The sequence below is a fragment of the Salvelinus fontinalis genome, chromosome 31 (genome assembly GCF_029448725.1).
Source record: "Salvelinus fontinalis isolate EN_2023a chromosome 31, ASM2944872v1, whole genome shotgun sequence".
Classification (NCBI taxonomy): Eukaryota; Metazoa; Chordata; class Actinopteri; order Salmoniformes; family Salmonidae; genus Salvelinus; species Salvelinus fontinalis.
Genome location: NC_074695.1, coordinates 17,087,173 through 17,109,385, shown reverse-complemented (window position 1 = coordinate 17,109,385; position 22,213 = coordinate 17,087,173). Strand labels below are relative to the sequence as shown.

At 43.1% G+C, this 22,213-nt stretch overlaps 1 protein-coding gene across 7 annotated transcripts in view; it reads left to right on the top strand.

Annotated features, from left to right (window-relative positions):
- Positions 1 to 2,881: 2,881 nt before the first annotated feature.
- The window catches only part of LOC129829672 (histone-lysine N-methyltransferase 2D-like), a 51,290-nt gene continuing 31,958 nt past the window's right edge, over positions 2,882 to 22,213 (top strand). For 5 of the 7 annotated variants that reach the window (XM_055891528.1, XM_055891523.1, XM_055891527.1 and 2 more), the window contains exons 1-20: positions 5,474 to 5,718; positions 5,814 to 5,890; positions 6,075 to 6,186; positions 6,634 to 6,845; positions 10,798 to 10,913; positions 11,623 to 11,785; positions 11,939 to 12,110; positions 12,435 to 12,549; positions 12,866 to 13,044; positions 13,263 to 13,558; positions 13,793 to 14,778; positions 14,965 to 15,099; positions 15,909 to 16,028; positions 16,489 to 16,593; positions 16,858 to 17,039; positions 17,473 to 17,637; positions 20,086 to 20,195; positions 20,282 to 20,329; positions 21,284 to 21,460; positions 21,763 to 21,945. In XM_055891528.1, coding sequence (XP_055747503.1) covers positions 5,714 to 5,718; positions 5,814 to 5,890; positions 6,075 to 6,186; positions 6,634 to 6,845; positions 10,798 to 10,913; positions 11,623 to 11,785; positions 11,939 to 12,110; positions 12,435 to 12,549; positions 12,866 to 13,044; positions 13,263 to 13,558; positions 13,793 to 14,778; positions 14,965 to 15,099; positions 15,909 to 16,028; positions 16,489 to 16,593; positions 16,858 to 17,039; positions 17,473 to 17,637; positions 20,086 to 20,195; positions 20,282 to 20,329; positions 21,284 to 21,460; positions 21,763 to 21,945 — 3,658 coding nt within the window. In that variant the 5' untranslated portion in view covers positions 5,474 to 5,713. Of the gene's footprint in view, positions 3,486 to 5,020; positions 5,447 to 5,473; positions 5,719 to 5,813; positions 5,891 to 6,074; positions 6,187 to 6,633; positions 6,846 to 10,797; positions 10,914 to 11,622; positions 11,786 to 11,938; positions 12,111 to 12,434; positions 12,550 to 12,865; positions 13,045 to 13,262; positions 13,559 to 13,792; positions 14,779 to 14,964; positions 15,100 to 15,908; positions 16,029 to 16,488; positions 16,594 to 16,857; positions 17,040 to 17,472; positions 17,638 to 20,085; positions 20,196 to 20,281; positions 20,330 to 21,283; positions 21,461 to 21,762; positions 21,946 to 22,213 lie in introns of those variants that run through there. The other 2 variants (XM_055891525.1, XM_055891526.1) reach the window with 2 other exon arrangements.

Sequence of the window (22,213 nt, the reverse complement as noted above, 5' to 3'; positions counted from 1 at the left end):
GTGTAAGGTAAACCCTGCTTGTGTTCCTGTTTTACATGTAGAGTCTCGCTGTTAAATCGTTCTGTCTCTCCTAGGGTTTGGGTTTGCAAATGACATTTACAGAACAGAAGATGTTTAATGGATGTAGTTCTGTCCTTGAACTGTTCTTGTCTATTAATGTCCTGTATTATGTCATGTTTCATGTGGACCCCAAGAAGAGTAGCAGCTGCTTTCACAACAGCTAATGGGGATCCTAATAAAATACCAAAAAGACTACATGAAAAACTTGAGAAATCTGACCACGGCCTATAGTCATATCTGGAGCCTCCGAATTACAGTGGGAGCTGTCTTCTTGGTGCATGTGTACTGTAGCAGAAAAGGTTAAAACTCAGACATCCAGCAGAACTGGTGGCCCAGTCTACAGTAGTTAATAAGATACCCAGACTTAATATTCTCCCTTGCTGCCCTATCTCTCTGTGTTTATCTTAATCATGTTCTCCATCCCGGCTCCTGAGTAATGGAATCTCTATGCTCTGATTCTCCAAGTATTTCACAGGTGTATTTGCAACATAGCTTGTTAATGGTGACCTGTACTGTCATTGACACTTCCTTTCTGTTATTTACCTAAACAAACAATGCCTTGTTGTCTCTGTTTTGTCACATTTATTTATCTTGAAACGTTCTCCTCTCAGCTCCTTTATCCTCAGATTTACCCAGTGTGTACATCCTGTGACGTGTAATACAAGGTTATACACCCCCTTGTGGAGTACCTGACATCATACTTGTGGATTATATCTACATTTTGGGTCTTTGCAGCTATTTCTCCTGTGTAATAATGCAGTAATTATTGCAGTAAACAATAGTAACTAACAACACTTTATTGATGCTATTATTAACATAGAAATGTATATACAAATGTAGTAATTGAATGCATAGTAATGAGTTATCCAGTCCAGGTAAGTGTTCCATCTTCCCATAGTACCTTCATTCTGGGTACTCAATGAGTCGTAGAAGAAGGAATAGCCTGATTGTTGCGAGAGGGAGACGATACTATATTCTATCAGCTCCATTTTTTTGAAATCATTCAAAGATTACATTGAACCTGACCAGTGTTGTGTGCAGAATAGGATCATCAGGCACATTGGAGAAGAGCAGAATAGTAGCAGTGGGTGGGGGACTTGAAATGAGTACAAAATCAAATACGTAAAACATTAAAATAAAAAGGAAACAAACTGAATGTCATTGTTCCAGTTAGCATTGTGTAGTAGACAGCTCACAGCTGTGGAGGTATTCCATCCAGGAGATTATCCTTGAGTTAGAAGGGGCAGATTGGAATGCACACACTCATCAAACCAGACCAATGGGAGAAGCCCAACAACATAATACCACCCACCTTTTACCATCTTTGACCAATCACAGCAGTGTCAGATTGTCAGAGAATCCCGACCATTCCCTGCCCTCAAAAATCCAATTCAATCCTGCTAAAATTGAGTGGGAGTTGGGTAATCCTGTCAGGGCAACCAGTATCTTAATCGCCTATTTCGTTATGAAAACCAAACCAGCACAACCAACCATTTATGGTTAGTTAGTTCATAGCCAGAAAAACTCTTCTTCTGATCTGGGAGAGATCTCTGAGAGCAGATCTTTGAATAGAAAGTTGAACAGTCTGTACCGGTGTAGGCCTCATAAATCTTGATTCAATGTGGACAGACAGATAGACAGACATGTTTTCATCAATTAAAAATTGGGGTCAAATTCAGTATCGTGAGCGGTTGTGAGACACGTACATGTTTTGGTCCTGGATGTGACAAAGTCAGGACTCAGGAGTGAATGTTGAGACATGTTTATTGTGTACAATGTTGCAAAACATTGTGCAACATTGCATTGTTGAATATGCATAATTTTTGCTCAACCAATGGATACTCTTACCCACAGATATCCAGCTTAGGTACGTATCCAGCGTATGAAGTGTCACGTATGAGTGTGTCTCAATCAAAATATAGCATCAGGGCCTTGAATTTGATCCAAGCATTAATGCACACATCCAGAAAAGAGGAATCAGAGATGCCTAATATCCTACCTAGAATTAGGACTAAGTACAACAATAACTAAATTGCCAGAAGAAGCATTCTGGATAGGGAAAATACATTATTGGTCCAAGCATGTAAATGATAGTCAAAAGGGAGTTGCAGTGGTGTAGACCAAAGTGAGAGAGCACCTGATCCTACTAGGAACTCAACTGTACTAGTAACTAGGAGGATGTGGGCAGAATGAGGTTGATTGATTCCTCTGAAAAACATGCAAGATCGGTGGGACATGCTGCCATGTTCTCAGATAAGGGCATGGTAGTGCATAGCCAGGAGACAGGAGTCACCATGGAGCTGCAGGCCATTATAGGCCAGTGCTATAGAATGGGAAAGTAACATACTAGGACTCTGGGAAGGGTGAAGGGGTCATTCAAGGCAAGAAGCCTACCGGTTCAACAGGAGTAGGACTGAATCTGGGCATGTGTGAGAGAAAGAGGCAATTATAGCAATGAATACCATAACCTCTCGATTGTCACACGATAGCCAATGTATCCTCCTAAAATCTAACATACAATAGAGGCATCCAAATCCAATCATATTCCATTATTGTTTCATGCGCTCTTCTATACACAACGTGCATGGACATTGACGAGTCACAGTTTTGCCTTGTTTATGAATTTGCACTGGGCTCAGTCTGATGATCTGACATATGGTGTAAAGTTCAAAATCAGAATATGCTATCCACTAAAATATTATAACCCTGAAAAAGTTAAGATAGCTTATTGGCTTTGAGCTGAACTAGTTAGCTAACAACTTCGAGAGGCGCGTACAAAATTCTCCCTTGCAGACACGAGAAATGTTGTTGTTTTAGCGACTTGACGGAACATACACACCGACACACTCGTGGTGGTGATCCGGACAGGAATATCTCGCTAAAGTTAAGACGTTAGGTGTCGAAAACATTGTTTCAGATAATGCTTGAAAGTTTAATGTTAATAAATTGAGATATTACCCAATTTTGGGTCGAATATCGGATGCCAACTTAATGCAACTCCGAACCAGTAAAATGCAGAGAAGCTAGTTAACTTGTGCCGTTAGTTAGCTAACGTTATCTATCTAATTTAGTTACCATCAACTACTAAACATTCCCCTATGTTTCAGAACATTGGGCTATCGATCGTGCATTTTTATGGAAGATTGGCTATAATTTTATACTCGTCGACCATTGCTTTTTGTTTAACAAGTTTCACGGCGTGTTAGCAACTGGCCATCAACTCTTGTCTTTCGAGCTCCGTGGCTGGCTAACTAGCTACGCTAGTTATCCAGCCTGCCACACTCCGTGCACTTCCCCCACTCACCTCATTCTCCAGCCGGCAAGCCCGCTATGTAAAATGAGGCAAGCATCAACCATTTAACTGTGTAGACTGCTACAAATATGGATTGTTTGGATGTATGAGGACACAACCATCTCATTGTAAGGTGAGTCGTGTGGTTGAATAACATCACTAACGAACTTATTTGACGAATCAATTTCTCTGACCTTTAAGGCTAGCTAGGTTGTAGCTAGCTAACGTTAAGTTAGTTGATCTGGATGGCTAACGTCTAGCTAGCTAATGACACTAAGTTAACTAGCTACTCCGACTGACTGGATTTAGCTAACGAATTCATATTAGAATTCACTCAAATTACATTAGCTAACGTAAATGTAAGCTACATGTTTAGCTAAACTGGACACCCTTATTATTTAAACTGCGTAGCTAGCCAACTTTGAGTGCCATAGTTGGCAGGCGACCTAACTAGTTAACTATCTTGTTTCCTAGTTAGCTAGCTAACTAGCATGTAACTTCGCTAGGGAGTTTACCTAACGGTTAATGCCAACAAGTTTAGGAGTTGCCGTTTTGGACGCATTGATTTGAGCTAGCTAGCAATCAAGTGGAGTTCTCTGATTATAAGTGTGTTGTCAGTGGCTTTCAGTTATGTGGTCTGAGTTTACAGTAATCATCATAGTGATCGCTGATAGATTATAGCTAGTTATTGGGTTTGGTTACATGACGGATAACTACTAGCTAGTTACATGGCTGTGTAGTAACGTTAGGTAGCAGTGGAACATTGTACTGTAATAGTCTCCCTTCAGTGCAGGGGAAATGGACTAGTCCCCCAAACACATACATTATATTCAGAGTTATTTCAATCGCAAAGTTTGAATCATATAGCTAACGTTGCTACCTACATTTCATGTTGATGTGTAAATCGCATTCTTCTCATTTTCATGGCAAGATGTGCAAATTGTGATCTGAACACAACCAACTGCATTGGAACATATTGTCACGCAAGTAACTAACCATGGCTTGCTGTAAACACAGGTAGCCTATACCACTGGGATTTGTGAGTTTCTGCTACAAGGCCCAATTTAGTGAAACATTTGTTGAATGGGATACTCCAAAGTAACCCTCCATGTGGCTACCCATTGTACACTACACGCATACAAGTGTACATTACATCATTAGGCGGAGTCGAGGTACATTTGATTTGTTGTTAGTGTTTCACACTTCACAGTAGAGAAGATTAGGACAGATATTGTCTTCTCAACTCTCATCCAATCCCCTGTTTTTCATTCATTTTAGGGTTAAGGCATAGCTGTACACAACAAATAGTGTGGACCATTTGACATAAGACCACTTTGAAAACTGAAAACGTCAGGCAGACTTTGATTTTGGAATAAACTGTTGTCAGGCTCATTCGGTCTGCAGCCATTACTGGAGGAGGTGTTATGGGCTCAATGCTTTCCTGAGTTTTTACAGAAAGTTGTGTGGCTAGAACTGGTTTAAACTCTCTCACTAAATCTGTCATATTGCTACATAGTTGGAAATGTAGTTTTTTCATCGTTAACATATCACAAATCGATTACTCACACAATTGTAGTTTTTTTAAATTAATGTACCTTTAGTCCGTATAATTTAGTCGGAACTATGCTGCACAGTGGTAGGGTTTTAGCACGATTTTGACAGTTGCAACAGGAAGTAATGTACAAGGAAGTTGTATTTTCTTTGTGTATCTCGGTTTAGGGTTGTTTTATTTAACGAAAACAACATTTCAGTTCCTATATTTTGTTATTTTTCCATACATGACTTGTGTGGGTTTGGATTACGCATTTCTGGCAAAACGAAGATGGAAATGTCTTCAGACATGTATTATTTATTTAGTTAGCTAGTCACGGACACGCTATTTTCATGCAGAGTTTGCGAATCCCGAGCAACGTTAGCGAACTACTTTGTTAGCAAGAATGCTACCAGTTAACGACGTAGCTAACGTTAGCTAGCTTGCGGTTTCAACTAAATTGAGGACATAAACAGCCATATTCATTCTTCTAGATTGGATCGCGGTTAATCAATTACGTGTTTCAAAATTATGCATTTAGTATCCCATGTATATAGCTAAAGGTTTGTATTAAATACGCTTCTTGCTAGCTATATTTATTATTTATACAGTTCTTGTGAATTTGTCACGTCTGAGGTTATACGCTAACGTTAGCCAAATCAGCTAGCTGACGTCGGCTATCTATTTTAATCTAGCTGTTATACTGCAGCAATGTGAAATATCGGGCTTTTGCCGGGCACAAAGGGAAATTGAGCCTCGCTGGATTTTGCGATTGGACGTCAGATAGCGTAAATGTGACTACCGGTAGTTGTTTTTTCCCGCGTAAGACTATGTGGTAATTAATGTGTATATTTAATATTTTTGTTAATTTTGTTAAATTATGATGTGCCTTACCTCTAATATTATTCGGCAACTTTGTTTACGTTTCAGGCCTCTGTCAAGGAGATCAGGAGAGGGGATGGACGAGCAGAAATCAAACTGCGAAGAAAATGTCTCTGAACCGACAGGTACAATAACATACCTGCTGTGGTGTCAGAAAAAAGTAGTTGTTGCTAATTATAATAATTCTTTCTTTTTCTTTTTGTTGCATCGATTTTCGTACAGTAGCTTATTGGAATGTTCTTTAAAATTGAAGACAAATATAGGTTAAATTGGTAAGTCCTAAAACATGTGGACTAATGCCTTTCCCAGCTGATGACAGCGCCCCTATGGAGCAGCCAATCCCCTCAGAGGGGGAGTCAGAGGCCCCTCTGGCTGCAGAGGACAACTATGAAACTGTTGCTGCCGCTTCCAGCACAGTCCAGTAAGTCCCATCTCAGATACCCTAACAAAGGCATAGTGCTGGAAAAAAATAGATTTTAGTCAACATTTCAAATTACATTTTTTTGGCAATACCTATATGTTAACAAGTCATACCCATATAACATTCACCACAAAATATAGATTTTTCAAACGAACTCCCACTGTGCTGCCAAGAGTTGCTGAATATCCTCAGATCATGAGGGCTGCAGTGCACTGCCCGACATTACGTGGGATACATGCACTCAGAGGTGTACTCCCAAATAGTCTTAGCTGGGTTTATATTGTCTGTGTTTGTTCATGTTGGAGGAGTATAATGTATGGAGTATAATATGGAATAGAATTGAAGTGAGTGCTTTAGTAGTTTTACTTCTTGATCCACAAGATAGACCTTTTTTGGATCCATTTACCTGCATGCTGTCTGTCTAATACTGAGTCTCTACCTGCACAGGGAGAACAGTGTAAGGGTATGTGCTCTATGTAACTGTGTGGAGCGCAGCCTGCACGGACAACGGGAACTCAGACATTTTGGGCCATTTTCCTCCCGGCCCGCCCTGGAGCCCTCCGCTTCCTCACTGCCAGGGCCCGGGAACGATGACCTGTCTTCCATCGGATTCTCAGACTCTGACGCATCCTGTCTGGCAGCACTCTTTGATGACACAGGTGGGATGCTGCTGCTACTCTCTGTTATCGATGCATAGTTACTTTAATAACTCTACCTACATGTACATAAACTGAGCAAAAAAAGAAACATCCCTTTTTCAGGACCCTGTCTTTCAAAGATAATTCGTAAAAATCCAAATATTTCACAGATCTTCATTGTAAAGGGTTTAAACACTTTCCCATGCTTGTTCAATTAACCTTTTCTCAATAGGGGGTGCTGTTTGCACTTTGTAATAATTTCGTTCCCAAATTAAACTGCCTCGTACTCAATTCTTGCTCTTACAATATGCATATTATTATTACTATTGGATAGAAAACACTCTCTAGTTTCTAAAATCGTTTGAATTATTTTTGTGAATAAAACAGAACTCGAGTTGGAGCAATTTTCCTATGAGGAAGTGAGAAATCTGAAATCTGCTAGGCTGTTCTGAGGTCCGTTTATTAATTTGCATGTCTTCTATTGGTTGAGATGCACTGCATACGCCTTCCCCCGGATGTCAGCAAATAGTGAGAATTGAAATGGAGTTGCTATGCAGATCTGAGGCCTTATAAATGGGCTGGCAACGTGGGGTCCTCTCTTTCTTCCCTTCGCCATGACGCAAGACAGACCTCACGATGGCGTTCTGGAAAGCTCCCGTTATAGCCCTTACATTTATCCGGCTCTGATTTTATTCGATATAGGTGTTAAAGACATCATAATGTTGTTATTTTAAACCGAGTTATATCAGTTTATATCAGTATATTGCGATTTTCAGGTATTTATTTGTGCTGCGTTCTAGTGAGCTGGGCACGTCTGGCCCACATGGCTAATGTTTACTGCTAATTCCAACGTTGAAGGCGACAATCTACAACCGAGCAACGATTCTTTTGGAAAAAGGACAACTTGCCCAAGATTCTGATGGGAGCTCATCAAAAAGTAAGAAGTATTTATGATGTTAATTCGTTGTTCTGTTGAAAAATGTAAAACTCATATTCCGCCATTCATTTCGGTGCGGTCTCGCTTTAACGCACGCTGTATGTCGTAGTAACGTTAATTTTAAAAATCTAACACAGCGATTGCATTAAGAACTAATGTATCTTTCATTTGCTGTCCAACTGTATTTTTTGTGAAGTATATGATTAGTTACTGATTAGATTAGGTGCCTCTCCCAAGATTTCTCCCGACATATTGTTGGCAGCTTGGCTACTATTCTCATTGTATAACTACGATTTGTGCCGCTAAATATGCACATTTTCGAACAAACTCTATATGTATTGTGTAATATGATGTTATAGGACTGTCACCTGAAGAAGTTTGAGAAGGTTAGTGAAAAAATTAATATCTTTTGCTGGTTTATTCGTTATCGCTATTGTTGGCTTGAATCAATGCTGTTGTGTGGTTGGCTATTGTAGTAAGCTAATATAATGCTATATTGTGTTTTCGCTGTAAAACACTTAAAAAATCGGAAATATTGGCTGGATTCACAATATCTTTGTCTTTCATTTGCTGTACGCTGTGTATTTTTCATAAATGATTTATGATGAGTATTTAGGTAATTCACGTTGGCCTCTGTAGTTATTCTAGTTGCTTTGGTGAGAGTTGTGATGGTGGCTGCAATGGTAAACTATGATTTATACCTGAAATATGCACATTTTTCTAACAAAACATATGCTATACAATAAATATGTTATCAGACTGTTATCTGATGAAGTTGTTTCTTGGTTAGTGGCTATTTATATCTTTATTTGGTCGAAATTGTGATAGCTACCTATGCAGGAAAAAAATGGTGGGGGAAAAAAGTGGTGTCTTTTGCTATCGTGGTTAGCTAATAGAAATACATATTGTGTCTTCCCTGTAAAACATTTTAAAAATCAGAAATGATGGCTGGATTCACAAGATGTGTATCTTTCATCTGGTGTCTTGGACTTGTGATTTAATGATATTTAGATGCTAGTATTTACTTGTGACGCTATGCTAGGCTATGCTAGTCAGCTTTTTTACTGATGGGGGTGCTCCGGGATTGTGATGAAGTAGAAGTTAACCATAAACAATGAATGAACATGCACCTGTGGAACGGTCGTTAAGACACTAACAGCTCACAGACGGTATGCAATTAACGTCACAGTTATGAAAACTTAGGACACTAAAGAGGCCTTTCTACTGACTCTGAAAAACACAAAAGAAAGATGCCCAGGGTGCCTGCTCATCTGCGTGAACGTGCCTTAGGCATGCTGCAAGGAGAAATGAGGACTGCAGATGTGGCCAGGGCAATAAATTGCAATGTCCGTACTGTGAGACGCCTAAGACAGCACTACAGGCAGACAGGATGGACAGCTGATCGTCCTTGCAGTGGCAGACCACGTGTAACAACACCTGCACAGGATCGGTACATCCGAACATCACACCTGCGGAACAGGTACAGGATGGCAACAACAACTGCCCGAGTTACACCAGGAACGCACAATCCCTCCATCAGTGCTCAGACTGTCCGCAATAAGCTGAGAGAGGCTGGACTGAGGGCTTGTAGGACTGTTGTAAGGCAGGTCCTCACCAGACATCACCGGCAACAACCCCACTGCCGCTGGACCTGACAGGATTGGCAAAAAGTGCTCTTCACTGACGAGTCACGGTTTTATCTCACCAGGGGTGATGGTCAGATTCGTGTTTATCTTCAAAGGAATGAGCGTTACACCGAGGCCTGCACTCTGGAGCGTGATCGATTTGGAGGTGGAGGGTCCGTCATGGTCTGGGGCGGTGTGTCACAGCATCATCAGACTAAGCTTGTTGTCATTGCAGGCAATCACAACGCTGTGCGTTACAGGGAAGACGTCCTCCTCCCTCATGTGGTACCCTTCCTGCACGCTCATCCTGACATGACCCTCCAGCATGACAATGTCACCAGCCATACTGCTCGTTCTGTATGTGATTTTTGCAAGACAGGAATGTCAGTGTTCTGCCATGGCCAGCGAAGATCCCGGATCTTAATCCCATTGAGCACGTCTGGGACCTGTTGTTTCGGAGGGTGAGGGCTAGAGCCATTCCCCCCCAGAAATGTCCGGGAACTTGCAGGTGCCTTTGTGCAAGAACTGACAAATCTGGTGCAGTCCATGAGGAGGAGATGCACTGCAGTACTTAATGCAGCTGGTGGCCACACCAGATACCGACGGTTTACTTTTGATTTTGACCCCCCCCCCCCCTTTTTCAGGGACATATTATTCCTTTTCTGTTAGTCACATGTCTGTGGAACTTGTTCAGTTTGTCTAAGTTGTTGGATCTGGTTATGTTTATACAAATATTTACACATGTTAAGTTTGCTGAAAAGAAACGCAGTTGACAGTAAGAGGACATTTATTTTTTGTTGTTGAGTTTATTACCTCATTTACCTCGACTTACCGGTGCTCCCGCACATTGACTCTGTACCCCCTGTATATAGCCTCGCTATTGTTATTTTACTCTTACTCTATAATTATTTGTTACTTTCGTTTCTTTTTTTATGTATTTTTCTTCACTGCATTGTTGGTTAAGGGCTTGTAATTAAGCATTTCACTGTAAGGTCTACACCTGTTGTATTCGGTGCATGTGACAAGTACAATTTGATTTGATTTCAAACATCTCATCATATTTTGATGAATTTTTTTACTCGAGTTGCCTTCTTGGTCAGGTCTCCTTTGAGAAAGAGGTTTTTTGGCCTCAATGGGACTACCTGCTAAAATAAAGGTTAAATTAATATACCTTATACCCACCGTTTATATTATACACAGTGTGCACCCTGCACAGTAAACCTATCCCAAAACTATATTAGAAAGGGTGTAATCAAAATTCTATAGGCATTTGTTTTAGATCAAACCCCATTTTACCTCCCATTTTTTGTTGTTTTAAAGCAAACGGATTGATCCAGAAGAGATATAATCCTGATCAGAAGCGAGGAACCATACAGATGAGAAGTGTCTAATTGTGTGTTGTGGTGAACAGGGGGCTGCTGGGTGCATCACTGGTGTGCGGTGTGGTCAGAGGGAGTGAAGCAGGTGGAGGAGGCTGAGGAGGAGCTGGAGAATGTGGACAAGGCCGTCATCTCAGGGACACAGCGGGTAGGTTAAACAAATGACACTTAGGCCTAATTCTAGGTAGGATATTAGGCATCTCTGATTCCTCTTTTCTGGATGTGTGCATTAATGCTTGGATCAAATTCAAGGCCCTGATGCTATATTTTGATTGAGACACACTCATACGTGACACTTCATACGCTGGATACGTACCTATGCTGGATATCTGTGGGTAAGAGTATCCATTGGTTGAGCAAAAATTATGCATATTCAACAATGCAATGTTGCACAATGTTTTGCAACATTGTACACAATAAACATGTCTCAACATTCACTCCTGAGTCCTGACTTTGTCACATCCAGGACCAAAACATGTACCGGTACGTGTCTCACAACCGTTCACGATACTGAATTTGACCCCAATTTTTAATTGATGAAAACATGTCTGTCTATCTGTCTGTCCACATTGAATCAAGATTTATGAGGCCTACACCGGTACAGACTGTTCAACTTTCTATTCAAAGATCTGCTCTCAGAGATCTCTCCCAGATCAGAAGAAATCTGTGCAATTGGCGATTTGTTCTTGGAACAAACATGTAGGCACCCTAGAGTGGTACAGTTGAAGAACAAAATATATATACACCATCTGGAAGTAATAGTTAAGAATTTTTATTAATTTAAATTGTGGGGTTCTGAAATTCTTCCTATTGGCATTGTCTTTCACCCGTAACCTTGTCTTTTACCTTCCTTTTAGCTGTGTGAATATTGCAAGCGTCTGGGTGCTACCATCCGCTGCCATGCTGAGGGCTGCTCACGGTTCTACCACTTCCCCTGCTCTGCTGCCAGCGGCTCCTTCCAGTCCACGAAGCAGCTGGCTCTCCTCTGTCCAGAGCACATGGACAAGGCTGAGGAGATGGGTAAGGACACCTCCCAATCGAGTTGAGGTCAAAGCCCAAACTCGATTATTAGGTTATGCTTTGTAACAGTGAGGTGTGTGTCCTCTGTGCTTTGTGTAACGATTGTGTAACTGTGTCGTTTGGTTTGCTAACTATGGTTTGTCTGCCCTCCAGCGGGTGAGGAGGCGTGGTGCGCTGTCTGTGATTCTGCAGGGGAGCTGCTGAACCTGCTGTTCTGTACAGGCTGTGGGCAGCACTACCACGCCTCCTGTCTGGAGATCAGCGCCACGCCCATACAGAGATCAGGGTGGCAGTGCCCAGAGTGTAAAGTGTGCCAGACATGCAGGTGAGTGTCTCTTTGCTGCCCAATCTCACATGTTACACATTTTTTGGTAATATTTTTTGTTTAAAATGGGTAAAGCTCTCAATTTTTTACTTCTAAAATACATTTTTTGTTCACTGAATTGATGTGGGATTTGGGAGACTGCAGCGCTGTTCCTGAACACTACCTTGACCATCTACTACCACATGCTCCCAATCAGTGAGGGCAGGGGTTTCCCTGATCATGTGACATACCAGTTGTCAGTCTATTGGGTCTTAGAAACGAGGCATGCAGCTGTCATTGAATAGGTAGACTCTGGAGGGTAACATCTGGGTTCTCATTTTCCAGGCAACCAGGGGAAGACTCCATGATGTTAGTATGTGATGCCTGTGATAAGGGCTATCACACCTTCTGTCTCCAGCCAGCCATGACCTCTCTTCCCTCCGACACATGGAAGTGCAGAGTAAGAGCATGTCTCACCTCCACTGACAGTAGTCTCCTCTGTTAGGAAAGAAGGATAATGGTGCACTATAATTGAAGTCCTTGCCCATATGTTGACCATGTCTTACTGTAAATGGTTCATGTTATTACTTTGTTTTTTGTTTTTGAAGAGGTTTTCAATGGAAACATTTTAATGACAATTACTTCTGTAAATTAAAATAAGGGTATGCAGAAATATAACCTTTTTCTAATACGTGATAAATTCTGAAAATGTAGCAGTTTGTGTGTTTCCTGTGTGAATAACTAATTTAAATTCCCCCATGTATTCCTCATATCAGAGGTGTCGGGTGTGTGTGGACTGTGGTGCTCATGGTCTGACGCTGCCCGGCTCAACCCACTGGTTTGACAACTATGCCGTGTGTGAGGGCTGCCAACGTACCCGCAGCTCTATGTGTGGTGTCTGCAGCAAAGCCTCGGAACCACCAGTCATGCTGCCACGCTGCATCAGCTGCCTCAGGTATGTCTCCTGCCTCAGGTATGTCTACTGCCTCAGAATGATTCAATTGGCAAGTTAATAAACCTTTTTCATCAAGTTGTCACACTGTATTTTACAGTGACCCGGCCTAGACACCAGCCTATAGAGCAACAGCAGAAATTGATAACTACCACTATTTATGTAGCATTTGGCCCACTCTCATTCATCCATTCTTGACCAATCCTCTATCATCTCCCTAGGTGGGTTCACAGTGGATGCTCCTCTATATCAGAGCCACCTGAGGAAAAGTGTATCTGTTCGCTCTGCCGAGACAGAGAGCCTCCGGCAGACCCTGCCACACAGACAGACATGGTGGAAATGCAGATGGCAGAGAAAGACGGGTCTGAGGTAACGATAGAAGGACAGACGGACACATTGGCTGAGATGACACTCCAGACAGAAGCGGCGGGTGAAGTTACGATAGAAGGACAGACGGGCGTGTCCAAGATGACCGGGGTACAGACGAAGTCGGACGAGGAGGTGCCCATGGAGCTGGGTAAGTTGACTGGACTGCTTTCTGTTGTCCTTGATAAAAGGGTCTACAGATATTGATAGAAGGGTAGAGTTGACTGTTCCATCTTTGACAGAGCAAAATGATTAACTCTACCCACGTTTATCTTATCTAAGCCACCCTGACTCAATGTAATTTCTGGGATGCACTAAAGAATGGTATAGAATCTGAGTGTATGGTGTTAGTGGTGTGATGAACCTGATTTTGTTTTTTCAACAGGGACGGGGGCTGAAGTGGTAGAAACGGCAGGGGTAGAGGAGGGGCCTCAGCTGGGAACGGAGGAAGTCCCTGCAGAACAGCACATGGTCCAGGCTGAGGTTACAGAACAATGTGAAACAACAGAAAAACAGGAGGCTTCTAGTTTACCTGTGGCTGTTGTGGATGAGAGGCCAGAGAAGGCTCCTAGCCCACCACCCCAGGTCAGCCATGTCCCTGCCCTTGAGTCTCCGGAGTCACCAGAACAGCAACCACCACAGTGGCCAGAGCCAGCAGCAGTAGTAGAGCTAGGCCCTGTGCACAGAAAGGAGAAGAATGGGGAGAACCAGGACGAGAAAGTCAAACCCTCAACACAGCAGCAGTCCAAACTGGAGGAGAAGAGAAGCAGTGAGGGCATGTCTACCACCTCGCCAGAGTCACCAGCCCCTCCCATCTCCACGCAAGAGGTGGAGCATGTTTCCGTGGACACAGATGAGGTGGGGCTAAAGGAGGAAGCCGCAAGGAACCCAAAGCAGGAGCGCTCAGGGTCTCCTCCTGCTCCACATGCCGACACACAGGAGGCTGCTCCTTCTACTGTGGACATGGAGGTCAGGGGTACTCACTCCGAGGAGGAGGATGAGTTTGGAGAACAGGAGGAGCAGGGGAAGGATGCAGACAGAGAGGGTCAACATAGTCATCACAGAAGGGTCAAGATCAAGCAGGAACCCCAGGAGCAGAGGAAGCCTGATCAGCTCCTCCTGGATGAGATGTCCAATCAGAGCCATCCGAGTCACGGGGACGAGAGCAGTTCTGGCTTCCTGGGCTCCCCGACCGAAGGGGAGGCAGAGCCCGATGCACAGCTCTCCATGGAGCTCAGCCTCATACCCACCGAACGCTCGCGTTCCGACTCCCTGCTCACTGAGACGGACGATTCACTGCCCTTTGACCCCCTCAAACCAGACGGGGAGAAGAAGAGGAGAGGCTCGCCGGGACGCTCCAGGGTCAAACAGGTAATGTCCAATAACAGGTCATAGACAGTTAGACTTTGGGATGTGTGTTAACTGCTATAGAGCAGAAGGCCATTTCACAGTGAGCTTTCAAAACTGTCTCTGCAAACGCTTCTGTGTTGGGCGATGGCTAGATTCAGTGGTTTACAGTATGTGAGGTACTGGCATGGTTGGTGTTGGTCTTTTCAGGGGCGGGGCAGCAGCAGTTTCCCGGGGAAGCGGCGGCCTCGTGGTGGTGGTGGTGGTGGTGGCGGCGGCGGTGGAAGGGGCCGTGGCGGTAGGAACCGCCTCAAAGCAATGGCCTCCTGCATCGACGCGTTCCTGGTGAGTTGAACTGACCGGCGATACATAAACATTCAGACATTTAAACACTTTTATCCATCATCCATCCACTCACTCATTGGATCGTGTCATCAAACGTTGACATTGAACTTTACAGTATATACAACCCACAGCAGCAATTTATCACAGAGATCTTGAATGTTTGGAGCATGATCTCTGTCTAAAGTTCATTCGACACAAACCACTTGATTGGAACTTGACTGTATCAGAATGTAATACATTCTATGTATAATACTTTCCCAGTGGTGGAAAAAGTACCTAATTGTCATACTTAAAAGTAAAGATACCTTTTATACAAAATGACTCAAGTAAAAATGAAAGTCAGCCAGTAAAATACTACTTGAGTAAAAGTCTAAAAGTATTTGGTTTTAAATATACTTAAGTATCAAAAGTAAAAGTATAAATCATTTCACATTTCTTTTATTAAGCCAATCAGACGGCACAATTTTTTTATTTTTTTTTACGATAGCCAGGGGCGCACTCACACACTCAGACATAATTTACAAACCAAGCGTTTTGTATTTATTGAGTCTGCCAGATCGGAGGCAGTAGGGTTGACCAGGGATGTTCTCTTGATAAGTGTGTGAATTATTGTCCTGCTAAGCATTCTAAATGTAACAAGTACTTTTGGGTGTCAGGGAAAATGTATGGAGTAAAAAGTACATTTATTTTCTTTAGGAATGTAGTGAAGTAAAAATTGTCAAAAATATTTAATAGTAAAGTACAGATACTACTTAATTACTTTAAAGTATTTTTACTTAAGTACTTTACACCACTGTTCCTTTCCCCAGCTGAGCATGACAGCAGCAGACACTGGACTGAGTAAAGAGGAGGAGGAGGGGGAGGAAGATGAGGCTATGCAGAACACAGTGGTGCTCTTCTCAAACACTGATAAATTTGTCCTGCTTCAGGTAATGGCTTCATGCTTTTCCGTTTGACATTTTCCAGTTACCCTGTGGCATTTACCATGTCAGATAGTCTTAGACATTTAACAAACTCTGCTGTAACACAAGCTGACTTTTTCTTCTCTCTCTCTCCTTCTCTCTCTTTCTCTGTCTCTCTTTCTTTCTCTCTCTGTCTCTTTGTCTCTGTCTCTGTCTCTTTCTCTCTGTCTCTTTCTCTCTCTGTCTCTCTGTCTCTTTCTCTCTCTTTCTCTCTCTGTCTCTTTCTCTCTCTCTCTGTCTCTGTCTCTCTCTGTCTCTCTCTGTCTCTCTCTGTCTCTCTCTGTCTCTCTCTGTCTCTCTCTGTCTCTCTCTGTCTCTCTCTGTCTCTCTCTGTCTCTCTCTGTCTCTGTCTCTCTCTGTCTCTTTCTCTCTCTGTCTCTTTCTCTCTCTGTCTCTTTCTCTCTGTCTCTTTCTCTCTCTCCATCAGGACATGTGTGTGGTGTGTGGCAGTTTTGGGAAGGGTGTGGAGGGGCAGCTTCTGGCGTGTGCTCAGTGTGCCCAGTGTTACCATCCATACTGTGTGAACAGCAAAGTAAGCATTCAACCTCTTTATTCTTTAGAACTTCTTACTTAAGCAGACGCCTTAGCCACGGATAGTTTTCCTAATAATAAAACATATCATTATTATAGCGCGTTTTGCATACCTATAGATGTTTTACAGTAGGCCACTATAAGAAATCAAGGGTTCAAGTGTTGCAACAACACATCTGGCTTCCTGATGACATTTTCAGGAATGAAACATGTAAATCTCTTTTTGATTTTCCACGCTATGCCCCTCTTGTCCCCCCGCCTGCAGATGACTAAGATGATGCTGCGTAAGGGCTGGCGTTGTCTGGAATGTATCGTGTGTGAGGTGTGTGGCAAAGCCTCAGACCCGGCCCGCCTGCTGCTCTGTGACGACTGTGACGTCAGCTACCACACCTACTGCCTGGACCCACCCCTACACACTGTACCCAAGGGCGGGTGGAAGTGCAAATGGTAAAACTCTTTCATTCATCTAACCTTTATTTATGCAGGTTATTCTCAATGAAAAATAAAATATATTTTACAAGAGACATCTGTTCGAGACGGCAGCCAACTCTCACCATCCATGACACTCCCTGTTCAGTCATTTTGGGTCTGAAAAGCTACAGATATAAATGAACTGAAATGGGGAGTCTGCATGATATGCATAAAAGTCCTGCTGCTAAGCTTGAAAGTTCAGTCCTCTGTTCCACTCTGTCCATAACATCCTCTTCCATCTCTGGATTTCACCTGAGTCTTTACTTGGTCTGATAGCTAATGTACTTTAACCTGATGGCTCATTGGCCTATTTGCTATTGTCAATCAAATGTACTTATACGCTCCTTTTTTTAAAAAGGTTGTTTCATGATTTATTGATTCAATAATTGGTTGTCTGTTCCCTGTTTAGGTGTGTGTCCTGTATGCAGTGTGGTGCTAGCAGCCCGGGGTTCCACTGTGAGTGGCAGAACAACTACACCCACTGTGGCCCCTGTGCCAGCCTGGTCACGTGCCCTGTCTGCAGGGAGAACTTCATGGAGGAAGAGCTGCTGCTGCAGTGCCAACACTGTGACCGGTGGGTACCACTCATTACAACTACACAAACAGACACTAGTTATCTGAAAGATTGGTTCCGCTCTCCTACTTCTCATCTGTGGGTTGCGGCTGTTTACGCAGAGCCCTGTGAAATCTCTCTGAACACTGCTTCAGGGAATACTTTTCTGGCTGCATGTAGTGCTGAAAGATGCTGCCCCCCCCATGGACTCACACTGGTCCCTTCTAGTGCTGGTGGCTTGTCAACCAGTACAGAGGGATGATTAGGGTTCTGCCTGAACACTAGTTGGTATGTGCTGTAGCCTTGAACATTGGGCTTTGATGGCAAAAAGAAATGTAACAATCTATGGCTGTTTTTCAGTCACATCCATTGTCTTGCTTCACTTTCAGCATAATCTGAGTGTTTATGTCTCTCCAGAAGTCCATTGCTCCATGGACTGTATGCAGCAGTTGTCTTTACTTCCATGTTGAAGTTCTCTGCCATTTCTCTTATTTCATTATTATTGAATTCTCTTCCATTGTCACTGTACAATTTCTGGGGCGGGCCATGCACACATATCCAGGAATGAATGGAGTGCTTGACGATTTCACTGGGTTTCTTTGTATTCACAATGCTTCCAGCGCTGAAGCGTGTGAAGTGGTGGGTTATGTGAAGGTACCACACACTTGGTCCCAACTCATGTAGATCTACAGCCATGGTTTCATTGTACTTGGAAGCCAGTGGCAAACTAACAGCTGGTCTGGGCTTACCTTTGCTGTATTTCTGGCATGTGTCACAACTGTTCACTATCTGCCGTAGAATGGAAATAGTCTTTTCATTATTCCCAGAACTGCTGAGTCATTTCTGAAGTCTATCAACAATACTTTGTGTTTTTCCTATGTGGTCATGTGCTCTGTGTTGGTCAGAATCTCCATGTTCTCTGTGTCCATCAGAATCTCATTTTTACTTGAACTCTGTGTGTTCTCTTTGTCTAAAATGTTTAAACAATAGTGGCCTGAGGTAGGAAGTTCAAGGGTCACTGGTTGTTTAAACATCACTGCCTTGTCATTTTTTATGTCAAGTACAGCCCCTGCCTTCTTGAGTGAAGCTTTGCTTAATAGTAAGGGGATATATGTAGGGACCACCTCTGTTTCAATGTGACACTTAGTCTGACACATGTTTGCTGGTATCTTGACTCTCTTGGTAGAATGGATGATTCTCCCATCTCCAAATGTGGAAGCTCTGTTGCTTGGTGTGTCATTCATATTTTGTACTTCTTTCATATTTAGTTCACTGACATAGCTATCAAGCCATTTTGCACCACACACTGTTCGTGTACATGCAGTATCAATCACAGCAGATCCTAAGGATTCAACTATAAAAATCTCAGTATCAAAAGCAGATTCATTTGAAAACAGTGTAATGTTACACTGCTCTATCTCTGTGTTTACATTTTCCTCTGTTAGTTTAACTTGTTCATCTTTATGAGGGCAGTCTTCAACACAATGGTAAGTGCTGTGACAAATAGCACATTTTGATCTCCTTCCACACCGGTCTTGTGGATTTGTGCCGGGCAATTGCGCCCTCGTCTGGTTTTCTTGAACGTGACTTGTTGGTGCCTTTTCTCTGCTGCTCAGTGTAATATGCCGCGTCACTCACGTGCATTCCATCTGTTATTGGCCCGACAGACGTATTTTTACCAATTTTTTTAAGTAGTGCCGACAAAAGTCAGCACAGTACAAGCAGTCAAAGCCAACTGTTTCTCCCTTCTAGACAGACAATCTAGACCATCTAGACAGACAGTATCTAGCAACTTGAAAGCTAACACTGCATCCGGGAGAACCATGTCGTACTTGTGCATCCTATTGTACCTCTGTTCGAAATCAATCATGTAGTCTGTCATTGCAACCCGGAATACCTCTAGTAACACTGTCAAAGTTTGAATATGCCTCGTTGGCACAGTCTTTCTCTTCTTTAAGACACAGAATCCAGTGCTCTGATCAGTTCTCATACCATCATTCTTGTTCAAATCCTCCAGGGATATTTCCAGTGCTGTATCTCTTGCTCTTCCCTCGAGCGATAATACCACCGCTAGTGCTGGCTTTTTCTCGTCCAGATTAATAACCCGTGTTCAGATTCCAAGTCCAACTTTCGTACGACCTCTTCTCGTCAAGGTGAGGGGGCCGATTGTAGTTATTAGCCATCCTCTGCTACCAATGTTATCTTCAAATGATACAACGACAAGGTTCCAGTTGAACAACGTTTACTTCCCCGTATTTCCACAGTACATAGTCACCTTCACACTCCAGCCAGGTCCATCTCCAGTGAGACTATGGCGCAGGCGTACTAATAACAGAGTGATAGCACCGTAATAACAGAAATATAGGGATACTTAAAACATGAACTTAACACATGGTTCTTGAAGTTTCAAACCATATTAATGTTTTATCAGAATAAGAGCTCTATCCTGCATTGTCTCTCTTCATGCAGGTGGGTGCACGCTGTGTGTGAGAGTTTGTACACTGAGGACGAGGTGGAGCAGGCCTCTGATGAGGGCTTTGCTTGCACATCCTGCACTCCCTACGTCCCCAAACCCATAGGCAAGTCTATCAACTTAAAACATATGAATAGAAAAGGTAAACATTCAGTGACTTGTGGATTTCTCACACTGCTTCTCTGTCTGCAGTAACGGTGGATTCAACCTACATGACAGCCATGAAGATCAAAGAACCAGGTACGTTTTTGCCTCCTCCGTTTGTAATTCAGCTAACGTAAACTCACTCACTTTTGTACATCGCCTTGGTCCGTACAATTGCCCTTATTTTATCGCCCCAAAAAACGTAATACTTCCAGATTAACTGTAATGTCAATACCATTGTAAAGCACAATTTCTCCCCTTTCCAACAAAATCCATGCCGAGACCTCCACGCTGCCCGTTTCTGCATGATTCAAGAAGGCAATAAGCCCTGTTGGGTCTTTTTAAAAATGGCGGGTGGGGAAGCGAAACTAATGCGTGGTAGTGAGAAGGAGAGATGTCGTGTGGGGAACAGCTTTTTTTCACTCAATCTGTCCACCTTATCGCCTCTAAAATGTAAATAAAACACTATAAAGAGTTTATATACTGTGTCATTACATACCTATTTGAAGGTTTGTGTGGAATTTGAATTGGGTTTTTAGGGCGGTGCTAAAGTGATCTTCAGAAGGAAACGGCGGCTTTTGAGAGTCATGATAGCTTGCAGTGATGACGCAAAAAAATACTAGGTATCCCCCCTTGCCCCCGTCACTGTCCATTTCTTGTTTTTAAATGATGAGAGAAGTGCTACACCTGGTGGAGAGAGATTGTAAGACAGAAATAGTTGCTTTATGCGTGCTGTACGTTACGGCATGACACGTCACGATGTAACAGAGGGTCAGTTTATTTCAACTTTTCTCCAATACTATAGAGCCATTACCATGTCGATCAACGCTTGAATAGAAACCTAGTTCACACCCCAGATTTTGAAGTCAACTCGCTACAGTCCCATTAGTTTTCTTTGCAGCCTCGTTTGAATGTCGCTGTTACGCACATTTGTACGGAATGGGTTGAGTTTACGTTAATCTTACTTGCAATGACAACTTGGCATTGCATATTCACTGTTTGTATAGTTGCATATCACTCAATCTCCAACCCCCCCACCCCCCCGTCTAGAGCCTCAGTTCTACCGGTTGGAGGGGGTGTGGCTGACCGAGACGGGCATGTCCCTGCTGCGAAGGATTTCCATGTCTCCCCTACACAAGAGACGGCAGCGGCGCTCTCGCCTGGGCATGCTGTGTGGCGACGGAGGACCCGACAGCATGGAGCTAAAGGACGGGGACGAGGGAAAAGGTGGGCGTTGCCATTTCTTTCTCCTCTTTCCACGATTTAACTGTCCAAGTGACGGGGGTTGTGAAGGATGAAGTCGATTGCCCTTTGATACTGATCTACGGTCAGATTTGTATTTTCTCCCCTAATGGATAAGAGTAGGATTTGGTTTGGTAAGCTAGCTGATCCCAGAACTGACCAACCTCTACCCACTGTGTCTACTTGCTTTAACAGGTCTGCTTGGATACACTACATCAGGCATGTATTTGACTACCCACCCTGCCTTACCCTCTGAATTGACCTTTAATCCCGATCTGTTGTTCAAGGCTGTGGGGAGCCCATGGAGTGTGAGCCAGGAGTTCTTGGTGTAAAACAGGAGCCTTCAGGGAGCCCAGACAGGGAGCTGGGAGCAGAGGGAGGTGCTGAGGGTATGGAGGAAGGCCTCCTCAAAGGAGGAGTAGAGGAGACGGACGAGGGAAAGAAGAGGAAGAGGAAACCCTACAGACCAGGTCAGAGGTCAACTCTTATTAAACATCTTGGGTAAAATAGTATTTGTTTTCTTTGATTTTCTTGATTTGAATTTGCCTGGTCTAATGAAACGTCCTGAAAGTGCAGGTCTGGCACTCCATGTATTTGAAAGAAAACAGCTACTGTTAGAGCCCGGGTCCGTCCAACAGGCCCCTGTAGTGAGAGGATATAATTTGTCACTGCTCTATGACGGTCACATTCAGGCCAACTGCAATTCAACGTTTTGAAATTGACTTTTAATTTTTTTTT